The sequence below is a fragment of the Mixophyes fleayi genome, chromosome 2 (genome assembly GCF_038048845.1).
Source record: "Mixophyes fleayi isolate aMixFle1 chromosome 2, aMixFle1.hap1, whole genome shotgun sequence".
In the NCBI taxonomy this organism is placed as follows: Eukaryota; Metazoa; Chordata; class Amphibia; order Anura; family Limnodynastidae; genus Mixophyes; species Mixophyes fleayi.
Genome location: NC_134403.1, coordinates 38,862,486 through 38,888,257, shown reverse-complemented (window position 1 = coordinate 38,888,257; position 25,772 = coordinate 38,862,486). Strand labels below are relative to the sequence as shown.

General features: G+C 38.7%; 1 protein-coding gene across 1 annotated transcript in view; it reads right to left on the bottom strand.

The window, feature by feature from the left end:
* Nucleotides 1-1,955: 1,955 nt before the first annotated feature.
* Nucleotides 1,956-25,772, bottom strand: part of LOC142140864 (hydroperoxide isomerase ALOXE3-like) — a 34,817-nt gene continuing 11,000 nt past the window's right edge. Inside the window, exons 6-15 of the mRNA XM_075198824.1 lie at nt 17,175-17,278; nt 16,501-16,673; nt 16,194-16,340; nt 13,578-13,781; nt 12,726-12,812; nt 12,362-12,531; nt 10,494-10,615; nt 9,612-9,712; nt 2,667-2,837; nt 1,956-2,420 (exon numbers count right to left, since the gene is read on the bottom strand). Coding sequence (XP_075054925.1) covers nt 2,241-2,420; nt 2,667-2,837; nt 9,612-9,712; nt 10,494-10,615; nt 12,362-12,531; nt 12,726-12,812; nt 13,578-13,781; nt 16,194-16,340; nt 16,501-16,673; nt 17,175-17,278 — 1,459 coding nt within the window. The 3' untranslated portion in view covers nt 1,956-2,240. The remainder of the gene's footprint in view (nt 2,421-2,666; nt 2,838-9,611; nt 9,713-10,493; nt 10,616-12,361; nt 12,532-12,725; nt 12,813-13,577; nt 13,782-16,193; nt 16,341-16,500; nt 16,674-17,174; nt 17,279-25,772) is intronic.

Genomic DNA, 25,772 nt, shown 5'->3' with positions numbered 1-25,772 from the left:
TATCACCCTATCTCCCTGATTACCACAGATACCAGTAACCAAAATTCTGGCTAAAATTCTATCCATACAGCTTAATGGGTTCATTCATGAGATTGTCCACCTAGATCAGGCAGAGTTTATGCCTGGCAAATCTACGCTTACTAATGTTAGACAGATTCAGAGGATCCGGTCGACTGGGGAGAGGGCAGTGGTCGAGGCCATGGATGCGGCTAAGGCCTTTGACTCGGTTGAGCGGGACTATCTCTGGCATGTGCTGGAGCAGTTTGGCTTAGGACCCAGGTTTATTAGTCTTGTTAGGCTACTATAACTGGTCTGGGTCAGGGATCTCGACACGGCTGCACTGTATCCCCTGCCCTGTTTGCTTTAGCGATTGAGCCCCTGGCCTGTTTAATCCGCTCCCATGAGCACATTAGAGGCATAAAGATGGGAGGAATCACTGACAGCATAGCACTTTACACAGATGACATGTTGGTCTTCCTTGAGGAACCTGATAGGTCTTTATCTCACCTTTTAGAGGTGGTTGAGGACTTTGGTTTATATGCAGGACAAGATCAACTGGGACAAATCTGTTGTTTTTCCGATAGGGTGGCAACCTTCGCCAGTTGCTGTGTACTGTCAATCACTTCTGTGGACCGACAGGTTTAAATATTTAGGTATCTGGATTACAGCCTATGCATTAAAAGTTATTGCTCTAAATATTGACCCAATAACAGAATATTTAAAGACCAAAAGCCATACATGTCATAAGCTTCCTCTCAAGGTCAATTTTAGGATCAACCTAATACAAATGGTGATCCAACCGAAGTACTTATACCCCCTCCAGCACTTCCCATTGTATCTACCATTGAAGGTTTTCCAAAACATTAATAAAAATCTAATTTCCCTGATCTGGAGTGGTAAGAGAGCTAGGGTGTGCATTCGGGTCCATCAGTGATGTTCACAGTCGCTTTAAAAGGAAGTCTATAAATATTACCATTGTTTTTTAAAACTTTCCTGCTTTTTTCGTAGGTCAAGTGGGTGTCGGATTTTTTCGAAACCGAAAAACCGTACCCCACCCGACTGGACACCACAATGTTATTGATCAAAAGTTCTACAAAGACATGGTTTCAATCCTTCTGAAGAAGTCGTTACTTGTGCCAAAACACACAAGTATTAATAGGGATACTCAGTGTTTCATCATTGCCAAACTGAAAAATAAGGACTTTTCAGTTTGATCCGTTCATGGACATTGGCATTAAGAGATTCTTGCAGGACTGTGTGCATATGCAGTGTACCGGCTAGTGCAGAACATATCAGTGATTAAGGATGATTGGAAACTGTAAGAGGACACACTACTAACTGGAAGTATCTCTTGCTAAACTGTATTTTGCATTCTTCAAAACTGACATGGACTGTCTAATACGGACAGACAATTTATATGAAAGTGTTTGCATGATTGTGGATTTACTTTTGGATCCTCAATGACTGACAACCATATATATTTATCAGTACTGCTAGTTTGTTCTGTTTATGTTTGGATTGAGAGCAGAATGGATTGGACACTAAATTACTGAACCACACTAACCAATGAATGCAATACTGTTTTATAAGGTCTGTCTTCTGAGTCCAAGATTTATATATTGCCCTTTCAATTGCTCTTTTATGGTGTATGTTTTATATATGGAGATCAAATAATAAATGTCTATATATTTTATAGAAATTTACAGACAGGTTTTTTTTAAATAATGTTTAGGAAAAGGAGACAGCATTAAAAATAGGTATACTACAAAGTCCAGGAATATTACAAACAGCAAACATATTCTCTTTTGTTTTCAGAAGCATTCTGCACACATTTCACGAAATGTTAATCCCATTTATCCACACACCAGATGACCCCCTCCCTTTTGTCAATGCCAATAGTTATAAATCAATATCAAAACACAAAGAGCAATTAGAGATTTTATTACAAAATGTGACATGCAGCGCGCTCAAAGAATAATGAATCTATATAGGGGAAAATATGAACATTTAATTTATATGACATGAACTACATCTTTGAATGAAAAAAGCTCCACTTGACAACTTTTTAATCACAATACTGCAGAAAATTGCCAGCTAATCAAAAACTATCTGCTCCCTAAATCTTCATCATCAACCTTTATTTAAATTGCACCAGCAGATTCTGTAGCGCTTTACAATTGGGATACCTAGTCATATCCCAAAAGAAGGTACTCAGTGACGATCAGGACACTGACACAATGTTAGATAGAGACACTGTTCTCAATCACTCCGGGATTCAAAAAGGTATAAGGCAAAAACATGTTCGTGTTCCGTTCAGTAATGGACTTGGAAATTTCATCCAACTTGTTCTGGAAATCCTTTATGAACTTCTGTGGGCCCTCCTCTGTAAAACGCACATCAGGGTAATCCCCTAAACGTCTCTGGAGAGCAATAAGGAATCTGATTAATGGAAGCTTTTTTAGCCAAAATTTAGCCATGATTTCTTTATGTATTGACTGAGTCCATTCATCAATACATTACAGAGCAGAGCTGCATGTACATGAATGGACAGCTGTATATATCATGATCTGCGCAAGAATTCTCTCTTACATATTCCCCAGACTAGAAACACAAAAGGAGCAGATCTGCTTATTGCTTTTATGTCCGTACAGGATAATAGTACTCACCCGGTCTCTTGGCTCATTACTAAGCAGCCACACTGTGGTCATTCCAGTAGTGGTAGTGTTTACTTCTGGCAATGCATCCAGGATACTCTGGGGTGTGCTGACCCCTTTAGCTGTGGGAGGGGGGGTTTTCATGGATGTGGGACCATTGGGCATCCAGGCATAGAAGTCAAACTGCAATAGAAACATTGATCATCTGAAACATGTTTATATGTATGAATAATTTATCCACAAATGCATAATCATCTTCTCAATATTTTCCTAATTATACATAGGATATTTACACATTGCCATAATACATTATAAAGGAAGATCTAGCTCTTGAGTGTAAATGTAATATTTTGTATCTCTGAAACTAAATATATTTTCCACATGGACCAGTAAATATTGTCACAGGACCAGTAAATATTGTCACATGAAACACCCATGTGGTTTCTTTGCATAATATCAAATGTAGGCTTACAACATGTGTGTATCAGTTGTTAGTTAAATGTTTCATCTGTCAATCATGCATAAAGCAAATGGAAATAGGGTGTGAAAAATTTGACAAGAGTTTGTGCAACACATACTGTAGTTATTGTGTTAGAAATCCTGTTTTTCAATGACTCGTATAGATAGTCTTAGTGATAATTTTTGATGTACAGCCTCAAAACCTCCAAATCAAGGATAAAATTAGATTTTATATTTACATTAAATTCTTTTCTTAGTCCATGGGGGACATTGGACCATGGGGTATAGAACCTCCTTCAGAACATGGACACTTGAAATAATTCTATCAATTAAATGCTCCTCACTCTTATACCTCCCCATCTTGCAGGGAAATCAGTTATTATACTAACCAAGTCCCACAGGACAGAACCAAAAAGAAACAATAAAGAGAGATAGAGAAAAATTACTTCATCCCTAAAGGAACATTTAACTTTGGTAAACTTCTTCCCAGGATATCTAGAGCTTAATTGGGTGGGCACTCAGTGTTCATCATGGACTAAGAGAAAAGAATTTAGCGCAAGTTTAAAATCTAGTTCTCTCTATCAGCCACTGGGGGACACTGGACAATTGTGATGTATCAAAGCTACTCCCTTTGGGTGGGTACGCTCACAAACTAGTAGTGCGCAGCACCCTATACCTAAATCTATCGACCTTAGAATTGTAAAGGTATGTATAGAGCCCCATGTGGCAGCCAACCAAACTGCCCGGCCGAAGCCCCATGATGAGCCATCCACAAGGTGCTCACCGATTACACCAATAAAGCCAGCTGTGCCAATCTCTGCCATGACTGGCTTCACCAGTCTGGTGCCACAACTGCACATCGACTCCTTTCTGTCATACCCTTTAAGGTTGCAGGAAGCATCGCCATTAGAGGGAACCAGTAATAATTCTAGAAGCCTATTGCAATAGAGAATTTGTATATCCCTGATGTTGACGTATGCCACTGTGGTGGAATTGTCCAATTGAATCTGCATGGGATTTCCACGTGATTGAAGGTAACCCTGAGCTAGAACGTTTAGCATCGCTCTTTATTCTAGAATACTTATCGTAAGCTTTGCAAGAACGGACAGTGAAAGGAGACAGCCTCTCAGCACTAGGGGCAAACATCTGTTGCCACAATTGTCCAAGTTTATATAGCCAGGGGACAGGCCCTGTTAATGCTGCCAGCTCAACCTCCAGAAGAGCAGCTTTCATCTAAGAGCCAATAGAAACACCCTATTAATCTTAGTATTTCCACCTAAACATGAGTGCTGAGTGTCCCGAGGATCATCCTGCTGAAAGAATCTTTCTGATACCTTAACAGAAAAAGCTTTTGGAAAGATAACACCTCCCACTGTCTTATACTAACACTGGAAGAAAATCCCACCAGCTGTAAGTAATGTGGGATTGGCTATCCGCATGGCAATTATAGCTAGTTCACAGGGAGATAGGTAGTGAGAAAGTAGTCAGAAGCTGCAATTTTTACCCCGATTTTCAAAATCGCTGGTCATCTCTGGAACTTTGCTGCAATGTGAAACACCCCTGTGTTTAGCAAACTCTGCTGTGTTTTCCTTATCTAGCTGCGAGATTAGTAAACCCATCACTGTTACACTGCCCTGTCTATAGAGCGGGAGGTCCCGACAGCTGTCAAAACTAATAAAAAAACTGATAAAAAAAAAAAAGAAAGCGTGGAGTCCCCCTCTATTCACTATTAACCCTAGTGCTGGCAGCCTACTGCTGGTTACGTGAAAATCCTGGAAAAAATTTGCGTGAGGACCCACCCATTTCACATAACCAGCACTAGGCAAACCAGCCGGGTTGGTGGCACTATAACAGGGGGACACGTGGCAGGGGTCCCCCGCTAAAATGCAACCAACCCCAGGCTGTTCGGTGCTGGGATGGATTCTCTAGGGAGAGGGGTCTGGCAAAAAAATAAAAATAATGAGCGGGCCCCTCCTCTTGGGACAGCCAGCACAGTGCTGAAAGCACTAGGTCTCTTCCTACACCCCTGGGTGGTGGGTGTAGGGTAATAAATGGAGATAAAAGTGTAAAATAAATGACCACCATTTTGTTTTGTGGAACTACAAGTCCCATCAAGCCAGGGTGCCCTAAACAGTGTGTGCTGATACTTGTATAATTACAAGCATTAGCATTCCCATGGCAGCCAGGTTATGTTGGCACTTAGAGAACAACAAGTGCCAACATGCCCTGACACCATGGGCTGGCTTGGACCTGTAGTTCCACAAAAGAAAATATGTTTACAAACCACCACAAGCTCATTAAAACCACATACATTTATTAAAAATAATAAAACCCCAATGAAGACACAAAACACCCTCATTTGTACCACATATTGTTATTAAAATAAATAAATACCCAGAATACTCACCACTGATGTTTTCATCTGTTGTCAGCAGCTTTTAATCCAAAAATAGTAATCTACAATGAACTATCGAAGAACTATAGAAGAGAAGACTCTTCTATATGAACTCTAAAATGAACTCTACAAATCTGTGTCGGGGCGAAGCCGCATAGATTTTTAAATTGCAGACTGTCACCAGATGGGTTAAATAATAAAATTGAATTTAATGATTGGTATTTGTAGGTAGAATATATAGATACACTGTTTAGGACGTCTTTTTGTAGGGTTTTTTGTGAAAATAAATCCTAGTTTTACATCTATTCAGTACATTTATATCTCTATGAACAGAGTTCAATTACTAGCTGACACCCATTGATGTAGGTTATTAGTCAGTTTTAGTTTATTTGTTTTAATTTTTAAAAAGATATTGAGCTCTTCTTTGAGGGGTTCTGGTTATATATTAACATGAATATTTATCTATTTTTGTAGTCAAATATGAATATATCATCATATGTCTGCTTTTATGCATTATACATATGTATGGACATGTGCATGTATTTAATTGAACTTTATAGATATATATTTACTCAATTATTTTTTTATATATGTGAGAAGTCAGATCTTCCTAAATCCCCCTTTTTTCTGTATGTTGAAAGTTTCAATCGGCATGGTAAACTTAATTTTATCATTAGTAAAAGTTTATGATTTAAAATGTCTAAGAATGTGTATTTGTAAAATATTACAAAAGAGTTAATTCTCTGGGATGTTGGTCAAGTGTACTCAGAAGTCTCATTTAACATTCAAGATGTGCTCAAGCTTTATATAGTTGGATACTATAGAGAGGACTCCATTGCTTTGAGAAAGTTTGTTGTGATCAGACGAAATGTGTCAGAGAGTCCTCTCTCCTTTATAGAAGATCCGACAGACCATACTTCTGTTATTTACCGTGTTTACTTGCAACAATAGGAACTTGTCAATTAGGAACTATTAAGCTACTCAGTGCTTTGAATGGTCTTTTCTAGCTGACTTTTTTTTTTGATAGTTAATAGGATAAATGTTGACTAATTGTTATACACAACAAAATATATAAAGATTTTCAGAAGATGAGGACCAGATTTCTGGTGGCACAACACAATAGACAATACTATGGGAACAGCATTGATTGTGATCTTGGGAGTTCAAGTTCCATCTAGGTTGATTTTAGCGGGGTTCTATTTTTTTGTGATTAAGATAAATGTTGGGTAATTTTTTATATAACTATAAAGCAATTGTTACTAGTAAAGATAAATTTAATAATAGCTTGATATGCAAGTGATAACATTTGACATTTGTCTTTACAAGTTTATATAAACTTCAAACCTGTTTTCCATGGTCATATCTTTTCGGAAATTTTAATAAACTTTTAATTATGTTATACAGAATTAATATAAAACAAGAAAGGGTTTATAGAATTCAGGTAAAAAAATGTTCATATTGTTATTATGGTATATTGTTTTTTTCTAGTTTTTTTGCCAACACGATGCAAATAGGTTTTAATTAGAGATGTTCACTGACCCCCATGTTCTGGTTTTGGTTTTGGATTAACTTCATGTTTTGGTTTTGGCAAAATCACCCTCATGTGTTTTGGTTTTGGATCTGTATTTATTAAAAAAATTGCTAAAATCACATAATTTTGCTCTATTTTTGTTCCTATTATTATTAATCTCATAACACTAATTTCAAGTAATTTGCAGTCACTTTTGAACACCTGACAGGTCATAATATTATTTTCATACACTTTCAAACAAAGACTGTAGATTTAGAAGACCAAGCCTGCCAGACCTACTCTTTGTATTTCAGCAATGACAATTAGCAATGGAGCTCTCTTGAATGTCACTGTAGACTTTGAACACTGCTACCCCCTCTTTCTATTCTACCTATCAAGCTGCCCAACTGCTCTACAGACTGTGCTACCCGTTACCCCTTCTGTGTCCCTCTGTGAAATGGCGCTAGAACACCATGGAGGGCAGTACTTATAGCATCCAAAACTTCTGAGATCTGACGTTTTGACTCGTTTTCAATTCCGAGAGTGTGCGAAAGTGGCTCGGAATTGAAAACAAAAGTGGCTTAACACAATGGGCTAGATTTACTAAGCTGCGTGTTTGAAAAAGTAGGGATGTTGCCTATAGCAACCAATCAGATTCTAGCTGTCATTTTGTAGAAGGTACTAAACAAATGAAAGCTAGAATCTGATTGGTTGCTATAGGTAACATCCACACTTTTTCAAACCCGCAGCTTAGTAAATCTAGCCAAATGTGTAGCTGTATTTCCCCTCTGAAGAAATTAATGCGCAGGTGATGAAATGCATCAGGATAAATCTCTGTGCTGTTCCACTAAATTGGAAGTTAAATCTATTTTCAGTCATTTCAATGAGCGATTGGGACCTTTAAAAAAAATACGGGACCAAAGACATCAATCGGGTGAAGTGGCCCAAATATCCTTTCTGTACCTTTGGATAATATTGAAAAACTTTATTTTATCCATTTACATCAGCACGGTACGACTTTCCTTAAGAGTCTCTACATGTAATTTTCTTAGTTGAACTCCTATTAGTGATCTTGGAGATTGCAAAATCAAACGAGTTCTTAAGCTTTATCATTTTTCAAAGCTATTGGAACAGCGTTATTACAACTTACACTTGTGTTTGTTTTTATTATTTTTAGCTCACATTCAGATATTTTTTATATGTGTGTTATATGTGCATTTTTAAGAGACTTTTTTTATCTATTTAGATGTGATACTGTTTATATTATAAATAAATTCTTTTTAATATAACTTTTCAGCATCATGTGTGACATGGTTATATTTTGACCAGTTGTAGTGCTGTAATAATCTTTTTCTCTCTTTATAGTTTGCCTTGATTAAGTGGGGCCTAACACACCCCATATTACAGATGTGCTACTGATCAAATATAATAATTAATAATTTATCACTATACTCTTATATATTATATACATTATATATATTCATTTTATCATCCAATTACACCTATGGTGCGCCAGTTAGATCTTTTTCTTTGCTGTAAATTATACTGCTTGTACCTGCACCTCCCCCCAGGACTTGGTAGTTATAGTCCTCTCTTTTCCAATCTGAAAAGAAAAAGCGCAGCAAAAAGGCAGATACAAAGTACACAATATTGAAACGTGAACAAGGTACCAATAAACAATAAAACTCACCAGAATTTGAGCACGAATATATCACATAATTCCAATGCAATCCTACTCTAGCTAGCAGTATTTACCTGCTGCTGTAGAGACAGAAGAGAGTATAGCTAATGGCACAATGTCTGATCTTCATTACATAGCTGAAATCAGTCAAGGAGGGGAGTGCAATGATGCTGCTTGGGCCTGCACCCCCCGTAGGACTTAATAGTCATAGACCTCTCTTTATCCAACATTATAAGAAAAAGAGTAGTTAAAGAGTTAGCAGAGTTGCTGGCAAAGTGACTGGTTTAGACTGATCTTCAGAACACAGCTGAAATCCGTCAGGGAGGAGGTGAATAATATAGTGCAGGGGTCTACACCTCCCCCCAGGGCCCAGCATGTGTGCAGCCAGCATCCTAGAGGACACCCCCTTGTGCTACGACTGTGCCTAGTGAAGGCCTGCCTTTGATGAGGTGGCCCCACCTGATCCTGCTTCCCAAGTAGAGCCCTCGCTCTACAGTGCGGTTGCTTGGCAGGCTCCAGGCCCCACCAGAAGCTGACCACATTTTTAACATCTCCTTCCGGTGCCCGGAAGGAGAACTTACCTTGCCGCTCTCCCGATGCGGTCTGCTGCCCAGCAGGACTATCTGCTCTAGGTGACCAAAAATTAAAATAAAAAAAAATAAGAGAAACAGGCAGCCGAGGCAGCCCAGAAAAGAACACCCTGTAATGAGGGCACTGATTTCCCTGTAGGATGCGGAGGTATAAGAGGGAGGAGAATTTAATTGTTAGAATTATTTAAAGTGCCCATGTCCTGAAGGAGGCTTTATAACCCATGGTCCAGTGTCCCCCAGTGAATGACAAAGAAAATAGGAAAGACTCACTCTGCATAGTAAGTTTATAACATTCTACGTTGTGATGCTCTGTGTCACTCACCTGACCACTGTTGACAGCTGCATGCTGAGCAGAACAAGTGTAGATAACCATGGTCAGGAACTTGATCAGAGAGGACTTGGTCTCCAAAGACGATGGCATTCCTATCAGAGAGAATAGTCCATTAATAAACTAGACCCCACCAACACTCTACAGGATGATCTAAAATGTGATTTGATGCAAAAAGGAATCTTGCAAAATTCTAATGTATGTAACATAATTACCATATACAGAGAATTTTAATATCAGGAAGCAATCTTAGTGTTGCTAGAGTCAAGCTATATGTTATTCAATTTGTCTCCAAGCTTTTTAAAGGCCAGGAAAGCATTGTCTTGAAAGCTATATATCTAAAGTCAGCCACACACAAGCTGATCCCCTTGGTCTGAATGCCAGTATCAATGTCCAAAGTGACTACAAGCTGATACCATTGGTCTGAATGCCAGTATCAATGTCCAAAGTGACTGCAAGCTGATAGTCAACTTCAAACCAGTTTTAATAGTATTTGTGAAAGTACATATTGAGTTCTATATTCTCTCAATAACTGTGTGCTCCCTCAGTAGTAGAAATATACTAAATATCGAATTTTAATTTATATTTTATGATTATATAACAAAAGCTAAATTTGAATTTATAATTTGTTTAGGTAGGTCTTTTACTCTGTTGATTAGAACCGTAATGTAAATGCTGACATGTTAGTATCCCAAGAGTGCCCCATTCAAATAGTCGTTCTTCCTTTTCCCTTTACCATACTAGACACATTGACTGTGAGGCCAGCATAAGCTTTGGAGAAGAGGATGAGGATGGAAGGACATAAAACAGTCGGACTGACCAGTGTGCTTTGCAACTCAGATTAACGAAATACAGTAGAAAGTTCTTAATTCTTACCTGAAGATTTATATGACAAGAAACCTTCTTTAAAGATCTCTGCTACCCAAGCCTGAAGTTCAGGGTCTGCACTGACCACTGCATCACTCTCATAGTAGTAATGAATTATGTTGGACACAAAGCTGAGGGGAGAAATAAAAAAATATTGGAGGTACAAATAATTGCATTTCAAGTATGGATCTCTCTGCTGCATTTGACACTGTTGACCACTCTCTCCTCATACAAACGCTACATTCCCTAGGTCTTGAAGGCACTGTCCTGTCCTGGTTCTCATCCTATCTATCTAATCGCTCTTTCAGTGTTAATTTCTCTGGATCCACCTCTGCTCCACTTCCTTATCAGTTGGGAGTACCACAAGGCTCAGTCCTAGGTCCTCTGCTATTCTCTATCTACAGTACTTCTCTTGGAAAACTAATAAGTTCCTTTGGAGTTCAGTATCATCTCTATGTGGATGATACACAAATTTATCTATCCTCTCCTGATCTTTCACCATCTGTGTTGTCTCGCGTTACTGACTGTCTTTCTGCCATTTCATCTTGGATGTCTTCTCGGCAACTCAAACTCAATTTTTCAAAAACTGAATTAATAATATTCCCACCCAAAAACAGAAGCTTCCTGCCTGACATTTCTATTTATGTTGATAACATGACCATAAATCCCACCCTGCAAGCTCGTTGCCTATGTGTAATCCTTGATTCACAACTGTCGTTTATTCCCCACATCAACTCTATATCTAAATCATGTTACATACACCTAAAGAACATTTCCAGAATACGCACATATCTGACACAAGACACCGCAAAAACATTAATTCATGCACTCATCCTCTCCCGCATCGACTATTGCAATTCCCTCCTTACTGGTCTTCCCAAACTAAGACTTGAACCCCTACAATCTATTTTGCACGCAGTGACTAGATTGATTTTCCTTACAAACCGTTATTCCTCTGCTGAGCCACTCTGTCATTCTCTACATTGGCTGCCTGTATTTCAACGAATCCAATATAAAATTCTTCTACTAACATACAAGGCGAATAACAAAATTGCACTGACATACATTTCCTCACTTGTCTCAAAATATCTCCCTACTGGACACCTCCGTTCTGCACAAGATCTACGTCTCTCCTCCACTCTCATCACATCCTCCCATTCTCGGTTACAGGATTTTTTCCGGGCTGCACCCACTTTGTGGAATTCCCTCCCACGCACAGTAAGACTTTCCTCTAGTCTTCAAACCTTCAAGCATTCTCTGAAAACCCACCTCTTCAGACAAGGTTATGATATTCCTCAACCAGCATCTTAATTTCCCTAGATTACCCTACTACAATCCTCTACACTGCTAACGCAAGACAACAACCCTCTGACCAACATTGCAACACACACAGCACACTCAATACTTTTACCTTTGCAGTCTAGCTGGTCCATTGTAAAATATGATGTAGCACATGTCCTTGTGTTTCTAACTCCTATTGTCCTATACATTGTAAGCTTTCGAGCAGGGTTCTCTTACCTCTCTGTCTGTATGTATTACCCAGTATTGTCTTATCAATGTTTGTTCCCAATTGTAAAGCGCTACGGAATTTGCTGGCGCTATATTAATAAATGTTGATGATGGTGAAATATGGAGAGTATACATGGGCTAGAAAGGGGGCTAGAAGGGGGTCTGGGATTATAGATGTCTGGAACACACCTTATAAGACATGTTTGAGAAATTGCTATGTGTTGGTTGCTTTATAGCATTTTTATGCTGTATGGAAACTTGTATGTATAAACCAGTTTGAGGATTTTTAAAGATGGAAATTAGGTCATCTCCCTCTGGTTGGGTAGTTGAGACAGGCCAATGTTCTGCAAATCTATTTGCATCTTTACCTCTCCACAGCCAGCCAGATCTTCATCCCATCATCCCTGTACAGGTAATTGGGAACGGACTCCATTCCTCTTGTCTGGATGTCTTCAGGGAGACAGAGGCTGCTGTAAGTGACCTCATCCATTGCTCTTTTCAGCAGTATTGCAATACCTCCATTTCCAGTCACCACAGCCTGGAGAAAAGTGGACTAAGTGTTAGATATGTTTTCTGCAATTTTGCATTTTGTTAATTTCCTGACAATCATTTATAGACCGCGGTACTGTAAATGCTGATATTACAGGATCAAGTCAAGACAAAGCACTAAACAGATTGGAGCTGGCATTGGAATGAAGACTGTGTGTAACCTTTGCATAGTCAGGGTCTCACCTGATCAAAGAGGCCTCCAGGACCAATGAGCTGAGTTCTGGCAAGGACATTGATTTCCAGGGTGAAGCGAAGATGTGGAGTAATAAGCTGGTGGGGGGAGAAAGAAATACTGCTTATAGACACATCTATTCTAGGCCATAATGAGGGCCTGATGAGATTCATTTTACATGCAGAAAATATAAAGCCCTTCAAATCTGCTTCAATTAGTAATTTGTGCCTTAGAATCAGCAGCTCAAAAATGATAGCCTATTAAGAAAGTGAAAACAAGTCCGTAAAAGTCCTGCATTAGTGGTGTTTACAATTCCGGCATATATTGGAATGGCTGATGTCAAAATATTTAATCAAGTCTTAGACAAATGATCATGTTAGTTTGTGAGAGGCATGATCATAGCACCATTTCATTTTGTCCCATCAGAAAACACAATGACTACACCATTATTTAAAATTAGGAAAATGTCATCTGATGCTTTGTAGGCCACAAAAATGTCTTCTTATTGAACATTTCCACAAATCAAACCAAAGTCTACAATAATAAAATATAAATACAGATCTTATGCTGTCAGGCAGTGGATGATATTTGCATTCAGCTCTTCCCGATTAAACAATCCAATTCGCCATATGAACCACAACAACAACATGGAAAATTTAAAGACCTTGGAAACAAGATTAGCAATATTTAGCAATGCTAAATGACGACCTATGCCTTGATGGTAACTAAATAGTTAGCATCCACATATGTTACCAACATTAAGCCACAATGAAGGTCTTTATGTGGTTGACCCTTTCTCTTGTTTATTGAAACACTGCAGTGAGCCAAACTCTCTTCAGGACCATGGTTTAAACAGGTTTCACCTTGTGCACTGGATGGCCCATTGGAAGTTGCCTGGTGGTTGCAATGTTAAAAACCTCAGCGAAGAGATGAGTGCGGAGAAGGTGAGTGTCCACTTCATGCACTTGGAAGTCAGAATTGCGCACCCAGATCTTGGCCAGTAACCAGTCAGATTCAGAGTCATTGGGTAGAAAAATTGGAGTGTTCTCTCCTGGGGTTTGCATCAACTGTAAGAGAAACAGATGTGTCACTCTACAGCACCATCTAGATCCACATATTCTTTATCATCTACGTATCCTATACCATGTGGTTTAGAAGCGATCAGTGCATCTTCACTGCATGTGCAGCTATGCTAAAATTTGTGAATAAGCCCTTTGTACTGCAGAGACATTTTCATGTGTTTAACCATAAAACAGCTGAATATATTAAAATGTTAGGGAATCTTAGTTGTGAAAAAAACGTGTATCCAAGTAATGCTTCAACTGATGTTTCTTAGGAATTTTCTAAATGAGTCAATTACCATTTGGTCAACAGGTGGGGAAACCACAAATTAATTTATGCTCAAGTAAACATTGTTCTAATTTAAGAGCAGGGTCTTCTGATTTGGGTTGGAAGAATGAGCCAGAAGGCGTACAATCTGTTTGTCTACCAACTGGGGTCTAAATCTGGTTTTGATATGTATCTGCTGTAAATAATTTATTTTTAGCTCCTTAATACCTTTCACAGATAATTTTCCCATGTTCAAGGACATACAAGTGCCAAGACTGTTACTGGGAACAAAAGGTATGCAGTGTACCACATTGTATACAGTTATCAGCATGCTGATGTGCTAAACCTTCACTATTCTTTAAAGAAGACATATAAGAAGAATGTGCAGAACTCATTTGGAGGAATTGGTGCCCTGAAGTTTGTGGCCATACCAGCAAACATGTTCCAATTACTGGATTGCTGATCTACAGGACTGGGGAAAACTGGAGCCATGAAAGTTTTTGGTGTCTATTGTCATGTATCTAGATTATTACAGGGCCATCTCTTCCATTGGGCACAAAGGGTAGGTGCCCGGAGGCCCTGCGGGCAAGGGGGCCCATCTGAGGCAGCGCTGAAAAAAAAAATCATGCAAAAGAAAAAAAAGAAAGACAATACTTACCCCCTGCGGTCACGTGGTCACGTCAGCTGGCGATCCGGCTCCCTCCCTGGTCCCCTCTTTCATACTGTGCTCGCAGGGAATGTTGGGCGTGATGTCACGCCCAACATTAATTGCATGTACAGCATGGAGGAGCGCAGAAGAGACTCAGCGCAGAAAAAAGAAGAGAAGGGAACCGGACCTAAGGAAAGTTAAGGGGGCCCATATATATATACATATATATATATATATATATATATATATATATATATATATAAAACAAAAAAGAGATATATTATATATATATATATATATATATATATATATATATATATATATAAAATCACTTTTTTTACATGCATATGTTCTTTTTTTTTACACACACAAACTAATATATATATATATATATATATATATATATATATATATATATATATATATATATATATTAGTGTGTGTGTGAAAAAAAAAAGAATATATGAATGTAAAAAAAGTGATTATATATATATATATATATATATATATATATATATATATATATATATATATATATATACACACAAGTTAACCCGTGCATGATACTCATGCATTCTAGTCAAATCAAACTACTTAAGGTCTTAAAAAGGTTCTTATCATGCATTTGGGCCTAGCCCAGGCCTCCTCAGGGGAAGAGCGTTACTTCCCGACGCAAGCGCCCTTTTTAATGTGTGTTCATGAGGTAAAATTACCTCACGAAAATGAGTTTTACCCCTCAACTCGTAAATTTAGCCTTTACTACCCCTCCCACGGGGGGAAGGGGGGATGATGGAAGTTAACTGACTTCACTATTCTAATTTTTTTGTCAAATAATGTCAGTATACTAAATTTCAGGTCAATTGGATGAGCCCTTTCTGAGAAAATAGTTTTTTCCACACACACACACACACACACTAACACACGCCGCTACACATGTGTGTTCATGAGGTAAAATTACCTCACGAAAATGAGTTTGAGCCCTCAACTCGTAAATTTAGCCTTTACTACCCCTCCCACGGGGAGAAGGGGGGGTGATGGAAGTTAACTGACTTCACTATTCTAATTTTTTTTTCAAATAATGTCAGTATACTAAATTTCAGGTCAATTGGATGAGCCCTTTCTGAGAAAATAGTTTTTTACACACACACACTAACACACGCCGCTAGGCTTTTACTTTTATATATTAGATAATGCTAAGAATTTAGTAGGTCAGTGTATAACTCCGCCCAGCAGGTGGCGCTGCAGCTTGTTTTTTTTTTTCCACACACAGACTAACACACGCCGCTAGGCTTTTATATGATAGATATTTATTTATTTATTTATATTTAGGGGCCCCGGTGCACTGCATTGCCCGGGGGCCCATAATGTAGTTAAGGTGGCCCTGGATTATTATATTGGACACCATACTAGATATTTCAAAAAGAACAGAATTCTGAATAATTTTTCATGTAATTTGTTTTTACCTCTTACAGTAAATAGACATTACAAAATTGAAACTTGCCTGGATGGCTATTGGGACAAGTTGATTTTGATTATTTTTCCACAGTAGACACATAGGGGCAGCAATGTATTGTTGTTTTCCATTAATAGAGTTGTTGGGTGGGATCCCATGAAGAAACTTGTAATCTGCCAGAAAGATGTTGCCATTCTGCAAGACATATCATGCAGTTTACTGAAAGATATATGAGTCAAAAAGCATACGTTTAAATTGAATATGCACAAAAGGAATAAATGGGAGAGTCAACAAGTTTCTAAGTCATTTCCATTCAAGAACCAACACTAGTCATCACTTGCTATACAAAACCCACCTCTAGCTCTTTGTGAAGGTTGGTGGACGTCCCCAGAGATGCAGCCACCATATCATCACCAACTGGAAAGTTTTCAGGGATTTTGAAGCATTTTTTGATTAGTCTAGGGTTAATTCCATTCAGAAATTGGCCACCAAAGAAGTAATCCTCTTTCCATATCTCAGACACCTCCTCTATGGAGAAAAGACATGATGTCCAGAAACATTATACAATTATTATGTGTGAAAGGTGGAGCTACCAAGATTTTTACTGTGAACAATACAAATCATTTCACAAGATTGTACAACAACATGGGAATAAGATTCTAATGTTATGAGAGGAGAAACTTCTAATAATGACTCAAAAGTAATCACACAAACCTTCAAGTCAGTTATTCCTACTCTCAGTAGTGTATAATTACCATCCAAATATCAAAGTAAACATGCATTTTGCCAACATTATATTTTCTACAGATTAATTTTATTTTAGTCATTACAGGCAAGTAGTTTGGAGTTTAAGACCTTTGTAGGCTGATATATATAAGGACATCTCTTTTCATGCAGAATTAGGTGAGTGTTATCAGAACAGATAAATTGCATAGTTCAAAGAGTAACATAAAGCTCATTTTGCATGAGATGTTTTTGAGGTAAAATTCGGCTGTATAGAAGTTCTGGAAAGAGACAATATAAACATACCTGAATGTTCTGACTGTCTGAGGCAAAACACCAATTTAATATCTTCTATATTAGACCATGAATCCTGATTGTCTGTGAATCCTTTCAACTTCATTTCAAGTCCTCTGTGAGAGTAAGTAGGATAAAGGTGTCAAACAACCATAGGCACAGTACTGACAATTGCCTGGACTAAGTCTATTACTCTAACATCTAATAGCTAAGTTGAAAGAGAAGTAACCATATCAATGCACAAGATGGGAACTAGTATGTTCAAATAAGAAGATAGAGATCATTGCTGTGGTTTTATTTTGTGGGGGTCAATAAGTTAATTAATTTCAAGTCTTTCTTTCCTGAATAAAAAGATAAAACATTAGGATACCTTGGGTGACTGACCAAGAGGTACTTCATCTTCTACAGGTTCATCATCATGATCAGCATTTATTTGTAACACACCACAAAACACTGCAGCACCGGACTGTCAGAGTTACAAATCCTTCAAAATACAATTGCCTATATATCTAGAGGTAAAGGGCAATGCTGACACATTAGGAGCTAGAAGGACTCACAGGGGACCCAGAACTGTAGCTGGTAGAAAAATATAGTAGATTCAGTTGGGGGCAGGATAGGCTATAATTAAGAGGGGGGTTTTGAGAGATCACTTTAAATATTGAAAGTTGGGGGTGGAGTTCTGTCAGGTAGGATAGGGATCTTCATAAGTGAGGAGCAGCATGGCAGAAGTCTTGGAGGTGGTAGTTAGAGGTGGTTTCCAGAAAGGAGAAGAGGAATAGGTCAGATGCAGGTCAAAGAGGCAGAGAGGTAGTATATCTCAGATGATGTCAGGGGTATATGAGGAGTTGGTGGAGTTTGAGGATGAATGTGAGTAGTTTAAATTGAGTTCTGGAGGAATGGGAAGCCAGTATATGGTTTAGCAGAGTGTTGCAGCAGATGTAGAGTGACAATAAAGAAAGATCAGTCTCATCTCAGTGTTTAGGATGGTTTGTAGAGGTGAAAGACGAATAGAAGTGGTTGTATTAGTCAGGGCGGGAGATAATGAGATATTTGATATGGGTTTGGGATCGTCCTGAATGAGAAAGGGGCATATTCTGGCTATGTTTAGAAGGTAGGAAGTGAACCAGGAGATAACAGTGCTGTGAAGGCCAAGGTAGTGAAGGGTTTCAAAGAGATGAGGACAGAGAGGTCAAGGAAGAAGAGTAGTGAGAAGTGATAATATGGCACTCTAGAGAGGATAGTCTCATGGCATGCAGAAGGAGGAAGCTTGATTGTAAAGTGTCATTAAGAGAGTGAGCAGATAAAGTGTATCATCTGGTTATACACAGCCCACTTCAAAAGGCTGGAAGCAAAGGGAGTAGAGAAATGGTGTGGTAGCAAGAGAGAATTAGGGTCAAGGGATGGACTCTTGATGAGAAGAGATGTGCACATGTTTGAAGATGGAATGGAAAGCACCCGTGGAGTGGGACATGTTGAAGAGGTGAGCTAGATGCAGTCAAGTATTGGGGGCAAGGTCTGGAGGAGTTGGGTGGGAACGGGATTGAAAGGACAGGTTGAGAGGGAAGAGGAATCAAGGAATATGAAGACATTGTCTTCAGTAATAATCAAGAAAGAACTGAGGGTGAGTAGCTAAATGGAAGAGAAGTTGGGTATAGGGTGATTAATCTGATGAGTTTATTAGTAGTAAGTAGCAAAATCATGAGCAGTAAGGGAACTAGTAGAGAATGGTGAGGTGGGCAGAGAAGCAAGTTGATGGCGGCAAACAGGTGGTGGGGTTGGATTAACTTGGTGGATATTAAGGATCTAAAGTAAAGTAAGAGAGAGACGATGGTATACTAAGAAGACAGTAAACATTTGTAATGGAGGAAGTCTGCATTAGAATGAGTATTTCTCCATTCACTCTTGGTGGTACTAGAGCACTTTCTGTTTGGAGTGTCAGAGTTAGAGTTTGGATTTGCAACTGTGAATGTTATGTTGTAGAATGGCACTGCAGCATTAGGGCAGAAGAGGTTAGATATAGGAAAGAGTAATAGTTCAAGCGAGGCTGAGCAGAGAATCAGGTCAAAGCCATTTAGGTGTTGCACTGTGCGCATGGGGTGCAGGTGGGGGTGGAGATGGGAGAACACAAGGTCTAGTAAGTGTACATCATGATGGATGGGAGATGATATCCATTGGGAGAGATATCAGGATGAATTAAGTGAGAGGAGTTTAGAGGTGGCAGTGCCAGTAGAGTTGTTCATATGGATGTTGAAATAGAATAAGAATGGGTAGGTCAGTGGAAAGGATGTAAGAAAGCTAGGTGGAAATGTTGTCAAGGTATTCAGAATGAGAACCTGAGGGTGATAGATAACATCAGCATAAAGGTGGAGTGGGGAGAAGAGGTCACAAGAAACAACAAAAATAAAAGTACATGCATTTTTATGAATCAATGTTTTCAAACAGTTCAGTAGGGAGTGTGCAGGGAGTGCATAAGCCAGATGCATGAGGATAACGTAACAGGAGAGTGTTAGATGTTGTCCTCCTTGAGCAGTATTTCCAGGTAGCAGGTTGTTCCCCTCATTACCCCATGTTTATCTCCTGTATAACTATCAATTATGCTATATATATATATATATATATATATATATATATATATATATATATATAGTTGCAAACTTGTAACAAGCACACACTAAAATATTAGCCAAGCTGACAACACAGACTTGCAGCAATACAGACTGAATATGTAAGGATAGCGGAGACGTGTGTGTTAGGAAGTTTAGACTGTAAACACCTTTGTGGCAGGGACTAATGTGAATGATAAACGTATTCTCTGTACAGTGCTGTGAAATTGATGGCCCTATATTAATAAATGGTGATGATGATGATGATAGACTGCAATCATCCCCCATTAACCTCACCCTACAAAGGCCAGCAAAAAAATCTTTAAACAAACAATTGGTGCATAAAAATAAGCATTACATTAACTTAAACACATTACATCTGACAGGGCCTGACTGGCCATCCGGCACTTCGGGCATTTGCCAGAAGGGCCGATTGTCAGTTGGGCCGGTCCGGTCCCCTGCGCAGCGATCATGTGAGTATTTGTATACTCACATGATCGCGTCCAGGGCAGTCAGTGTAGTACAGCCTGTCATTGACAGGCTTCCTGGTGGCTGGCTCCTCCCCAGGAACCAGCCACCAGAAGAAATGTGCCGCGCGCAGCGCTGCATGCCCTGGCCGGGTCCTGCAGCTGCCAGAGGAGCGGACAGCAGAAAAAGGCAGATGACAGCGGAAATGAGTAGAGACATGCAGGTGAGTACAATAAAGGGGGGGAGGACGATTGTACATAGAAAACGGGGAGAAGTGAATGGATGCCACGGGGGGATATAAGAGACAAGACAGTATGCCACATGGGGGGGAATAATAAGAAACAGTATGCCACTGGGGGGGGAAATAAGAGACAAGACAGTATGCCACTCGGGGGCGGGGGGGGGGAATAATAAGAAACAGTATGCCACTGAGGGGGAATAAGAGACATGACAGTATGCCACTCGGGGGAGGGGGGGAATAATAAGAAACAATATGCCACTGGGGGGGAAATAAGAGACAAGACAGTATGCCACTCAGGGGGGGGGGGGAATAATAAGAAACAGTATGCCACTGGAGGGGGGAAATAAGAGACAAGACAGTATGCCACTCGGGGGGGGATAATAAGAAACAGTATGCCACTAGGGGGGTGGAAATAAGAGACATGACAGTATGCCACTCGGTGGGGGGGTAAGAAACAGTATGCCACTCGAGGGGGAAGGGAATAAGAGACAGGATGCCACTCAGGAGATGGGGGGGGATAAGAGACAGGATGCCACTCAGCGGGGGAGAAGAGACAGGAGAATGCCACTCAGAGGGGGGGGAGAAGAGCCAGGATGCCACCCAGGGGGGGTGAGAAGAGCCAGGATGCCACACAGGATTTGGAGGCACTACTGTATGGCACAATATGATTTGGGGGCACTATTGTGGCATAATATCAACTGGGGGCAGTATTGTGGTATAATATCAATTGGGCATACTATTGTACGAACTGGGGCACTCTTCTGGCATAATATGATTTGGGGGCTATTAATTGAAAGTAGGGCTGTTTGGGAAAAAAATAACGTCTATTTATTAAATGTGAATAGGAATTATTTCATGGCAGTGATGGTTGTGGGAAATAGGTATATTTCTTAAACGTAAATGCGATTTAATTTATTGTTGGGGTTGTTTGGAGGGAGGTATATAGGTTTATTAAATGTGAATACTAGTATTTTAATGTTTAGACTGGAGGGAGGCCTAATTATAAAACATGGGTTGTATTGATTAAACACCAGGGGGTAAATGTATCATACCCCGTTTTTCTCAACTCGCGGGAGATCGACGTCTTCGCAGCTTAAATTTAAAGCGGCGCTGCCTTGTAAAGGGAAACCTCACACTATTTCTTTCCTACTGGGCCTCAGGTGGGCCTGTGTAATTTAAATGCCAGGGCTGATTTTTAGTCCCAGTCCGGCCCTGACATCTGATCACAGTCTAGATTAGTGGTGAAGAGATGGTATTGAATAATTACTATTAATAAATGTATTTATGTTGGCATTTATAAACTCTTGCTTCAGTGCATCTTCAGGAACAAAGTTATATGAAGCAAAGCTCACTATACCCAGCTATTATCACTAAACTTGTACATGGTATATTTGTAATTATATTGAGCTTAGCAAACAGATATAAAAAGTCACATATGTATAGGAGAGTTCAAAATAAAGGGGGGCACATTGAAACTAGGACGATCTTGGTAAGTATACTAGGCAATTTCCTTTGAACAGACTGTTAGAAGAAACATAACACCAGGTAAAAATTAAATTCTTCATTTTTACCTATTTCCGTAACTACTATGAATTAGTCTAGAACCACCTGATGTTTTGTAAGCATAAGGGTCAATAGCTCAGGGTAAACACATATAGATGTGCTGCAATGCATTCACAGAATTTAAAGTGGAGATCTAGATATTGTAAAAAGATTAATGATTCCTAGGTAACATGGTAGAGTGATACATACCCACCGAAATCACAAAAAAGTATCAGCTCGCGTTCATGCAATAAGTCAGTTATGCACATTCTGAATTACATATGGATTAAATAAAAGCAAACCCATCAGACTAGATTATACCAGTTGTTCAATAATTACTTTTCATATATATATATATATATATATATATATATATATATATATGCTGTAACAAAAGAACAAGCAGGGCGCCTCTGAGTGTAATATCAAATATACAACGTGGAATAGAACAATAGCATGCGTACCGTGAGGTAGACAGTGATGGGTCTTTAGGAGATAGTGGAGTAGTCTTTACTGTGCTTGTAATCCTCTAGATCTCCACCGATCAGTACAATAATGCAGAAAAAACGGACATAGTATAACACTGTAATATTCTTAATAAGGGCAATATCACCAAATTCCCCACAGTCCTATGGGGTGTGTGGGATTGATGTCCCAAATTACTGATTTACAGGACACCCATATGAGTGCAGAAAAAAACATCAGAATCTGCGTACCAGATATCATGAAGTGTCCCACTTCTGAAGGATATTAAAACGTGTGCAACACCAATGACTTCACAGTCACAACCTCATCCAGATGGCGAAAATGCATAAGATTGAAAAAACGGAAGATATTTTGGTATGCATATAAAAATTTAATAAAATATAATAAAAGCACTCACATGAGGTATTGGAAAACACACTGGATACAGCTCAACGCGTTTCGTCTTGCACCACTCAAGACTTCATCAGGAGCATAAAATATACATGTACTACCTGTTGTGGCTATTTATAACACAGCCTCGTTAATTTGCCCATGCACGTTGACCGCCACTTATCGCGCATGCGCCGAACGTAAAAATAGCTTTATTATTACAAGAGCAGAGAACAAACAGACACGGAAGTGGTAAACTAAACAAATTAATAAATAAATTAATAAAGAGAGTCCCCCATGATTGCATGACCTCTTCTTTTGATATTTACATGGCACATAAGCTCAAGTTATTTATAACAGAGCCAAACTATGTTAGCATATGCGCGGCGTGAGCCCATCATCGCGCATGCGCAGAAAACAGAAATAGCTTTATCAATACAAATACATAGAGCAACAAAAACGGAAGTGAAATAAACATAAATAAAACAATAAATAGAATCTTAAGGATCCACAAGATACATTTCAGTGATCATTCTTAAATCACAAATACTATATCCTATCTTTTATTTTGTAATCTGTGAACATATATAAAAAAATACTATTTTTTTTAATAATAATAAAGTGTAGAGACTATCTGTTTCATCCATCTAATGACACTAATGAGATATCAAAAATGGGTGTCTAGATGAATTCTTTCATAGTGCAAAATAGGTGAATAGTGCTATTATCTTAATATGCAACATAATAACCCTAACGTCATTTCTACGAATGACTACAATCCACAGTGTACTCGAGTACTAAAGTATCACTAGAACTATAATCAACCACGAGAACTACATGGTGTCTAGATAAAAAATAAAATAAATTTTTGAAATATCTGAAACAATTCAAGAATGATTATCATCAATGTGATATTGGTATTGGGGGAGAAATAGAAAAAGGTTACATTGGATCTGAGATGAAATATAACAGAAAAACGGGAGAGGGGTTACCGAAACATGAGTAACTACAAAAAAGGGGCTATTTCGTAGTTCTCATTAAGTCCTGCTGGAATAAGTGTACCCAGTTTGAAAATCCAGAACATTTCACGGCATGATAGTTTTTGTTGGAGATCTCCTCCCCTGACAGACAATGAGACCTTTTCTAGTGCCAGAAATCTAAGGCAACTAGGGTCTCCATTGTGTGCCTGGGAGAAGTGCCTAGAGACAGAGTGACTCTCCATTCTGTGTTTAATATTGCGAACATGTTCCTGAATACGGATTGTAAGTGGGCGTTTAGTTTTTCCTACGTATCTCAGCTGACATGAACATTCTAACATGTAAATAACGGAGGATGTCAGACAATCCATACGTTGTTTGATGACATATTTCCTACTGTTGTTAAAATTCATGAAATATGTTTTAGCTGGATTGAGATATTTACATATGTTGCAATGATTACACCTGAAGGATCCTACAATGTCTGGAAGAAAAGTGGCCGGTTTTTGCATCCCAGATGTATTGGATAATAAACTCGGAGCCAACAATTCCTTCAAATTTCTATTCTTTCTAAAAACTATCATTGGTTTTTCTGGAAGAATCCTAGATAGGATCGGGTCTCTCTTTAAGATACCCCAATGCTTATTGAGTGTTGATGTGATAATGTTCTCACTTTTATTAAACTCTGTTATAAAAGGGACCATTTTGTTTTTTGTTTGTTTTATTGTATATTTAAGAGTTTCGGATCAATCTCGTCCTTTGATTTTATCGACGGCTTCCTCAATTAATTCACTGGGATATCCTCTCTCCCTAAATCTATTGGCATATATTGTAAGCTGTTCTTCAAAGTCCCTATTATTGCTACAATTGCGTTTAAGTCTATTGAATTGTGAAAAGGGTATGTTATTTTTCCACTTTTTTTGGTGGCAGCTTTTATAGTGGAGATAGCTATTTGTATCCACTTTTTTAATATAGTTCTTTGAGACAATTCTGGTGTTCTCTGATGTGAGAATTAGATCTAAATATTCAACCTGTATGTTACTGATATTGTAAGTAAACTTAAGGTTATACTCATTACTACCAAGGTACTCCATGAATTCTCCAAATTCTTCCAAATTGCCACTCCAAACAATTAAAATATCATCAATGTAGCGTTTATATAATTTATTCTTATCCAAATAAGCGCTACACTGGTATATATACTTGTTTTCCCAACTCCCCATATGGAGGTTGGCAAAACTCGGCGCAAATGCTGTACCCATGGCCGTGCCACACGTTTGTAAATAGAAAGACTCCAAAAAACTAAAATAATTGTGAGACAAAATTAAGTAAATAAGGTCACAAATAAAATCCTTATGTTTAGCTGAGATGGACAAATCTTTGTCCAGAATTTTCCTACAAAAACTGATGCCCTTCTCATGCTGGATCGACGTGTATAGAGATTGGACATCGACTGTGACCCAGAAAAAACTACTCTCCCATTTAAAATCTTGTAATATCTGAAGGACATTATTCGTGTCCCTAAGATATGATTCTAGGGTAATTACATATTTATTCAGAAAGACGTCCACATATTTTGATGCATTTGAGGTCAAAGAATCAATGCCAGATATTATGGGGCGACCCGGTGGTTTTATTGGGTCCTTGTGGACTTTCGGAAGATAGTAAAAAATAAGAATCACGGGACTAGACGTAAACAAAAATTGAAATTCCTCTTTTTTATGATGTTATCATAGAGTCCTCTACATAATATTATCCGTAATGAATCTACATACTCTTGAGTAGGATCGCTTGTTAATGATAGGATGAATGGTCGCCTAGTAATCTATGTGCTTCCGCTACATAGTCAGATCGATTAAGGATTACTGTCCCTCCCCCCTTATCTGCCGATTTTATAACTATGTTTTCATTAGTATGTAAATCA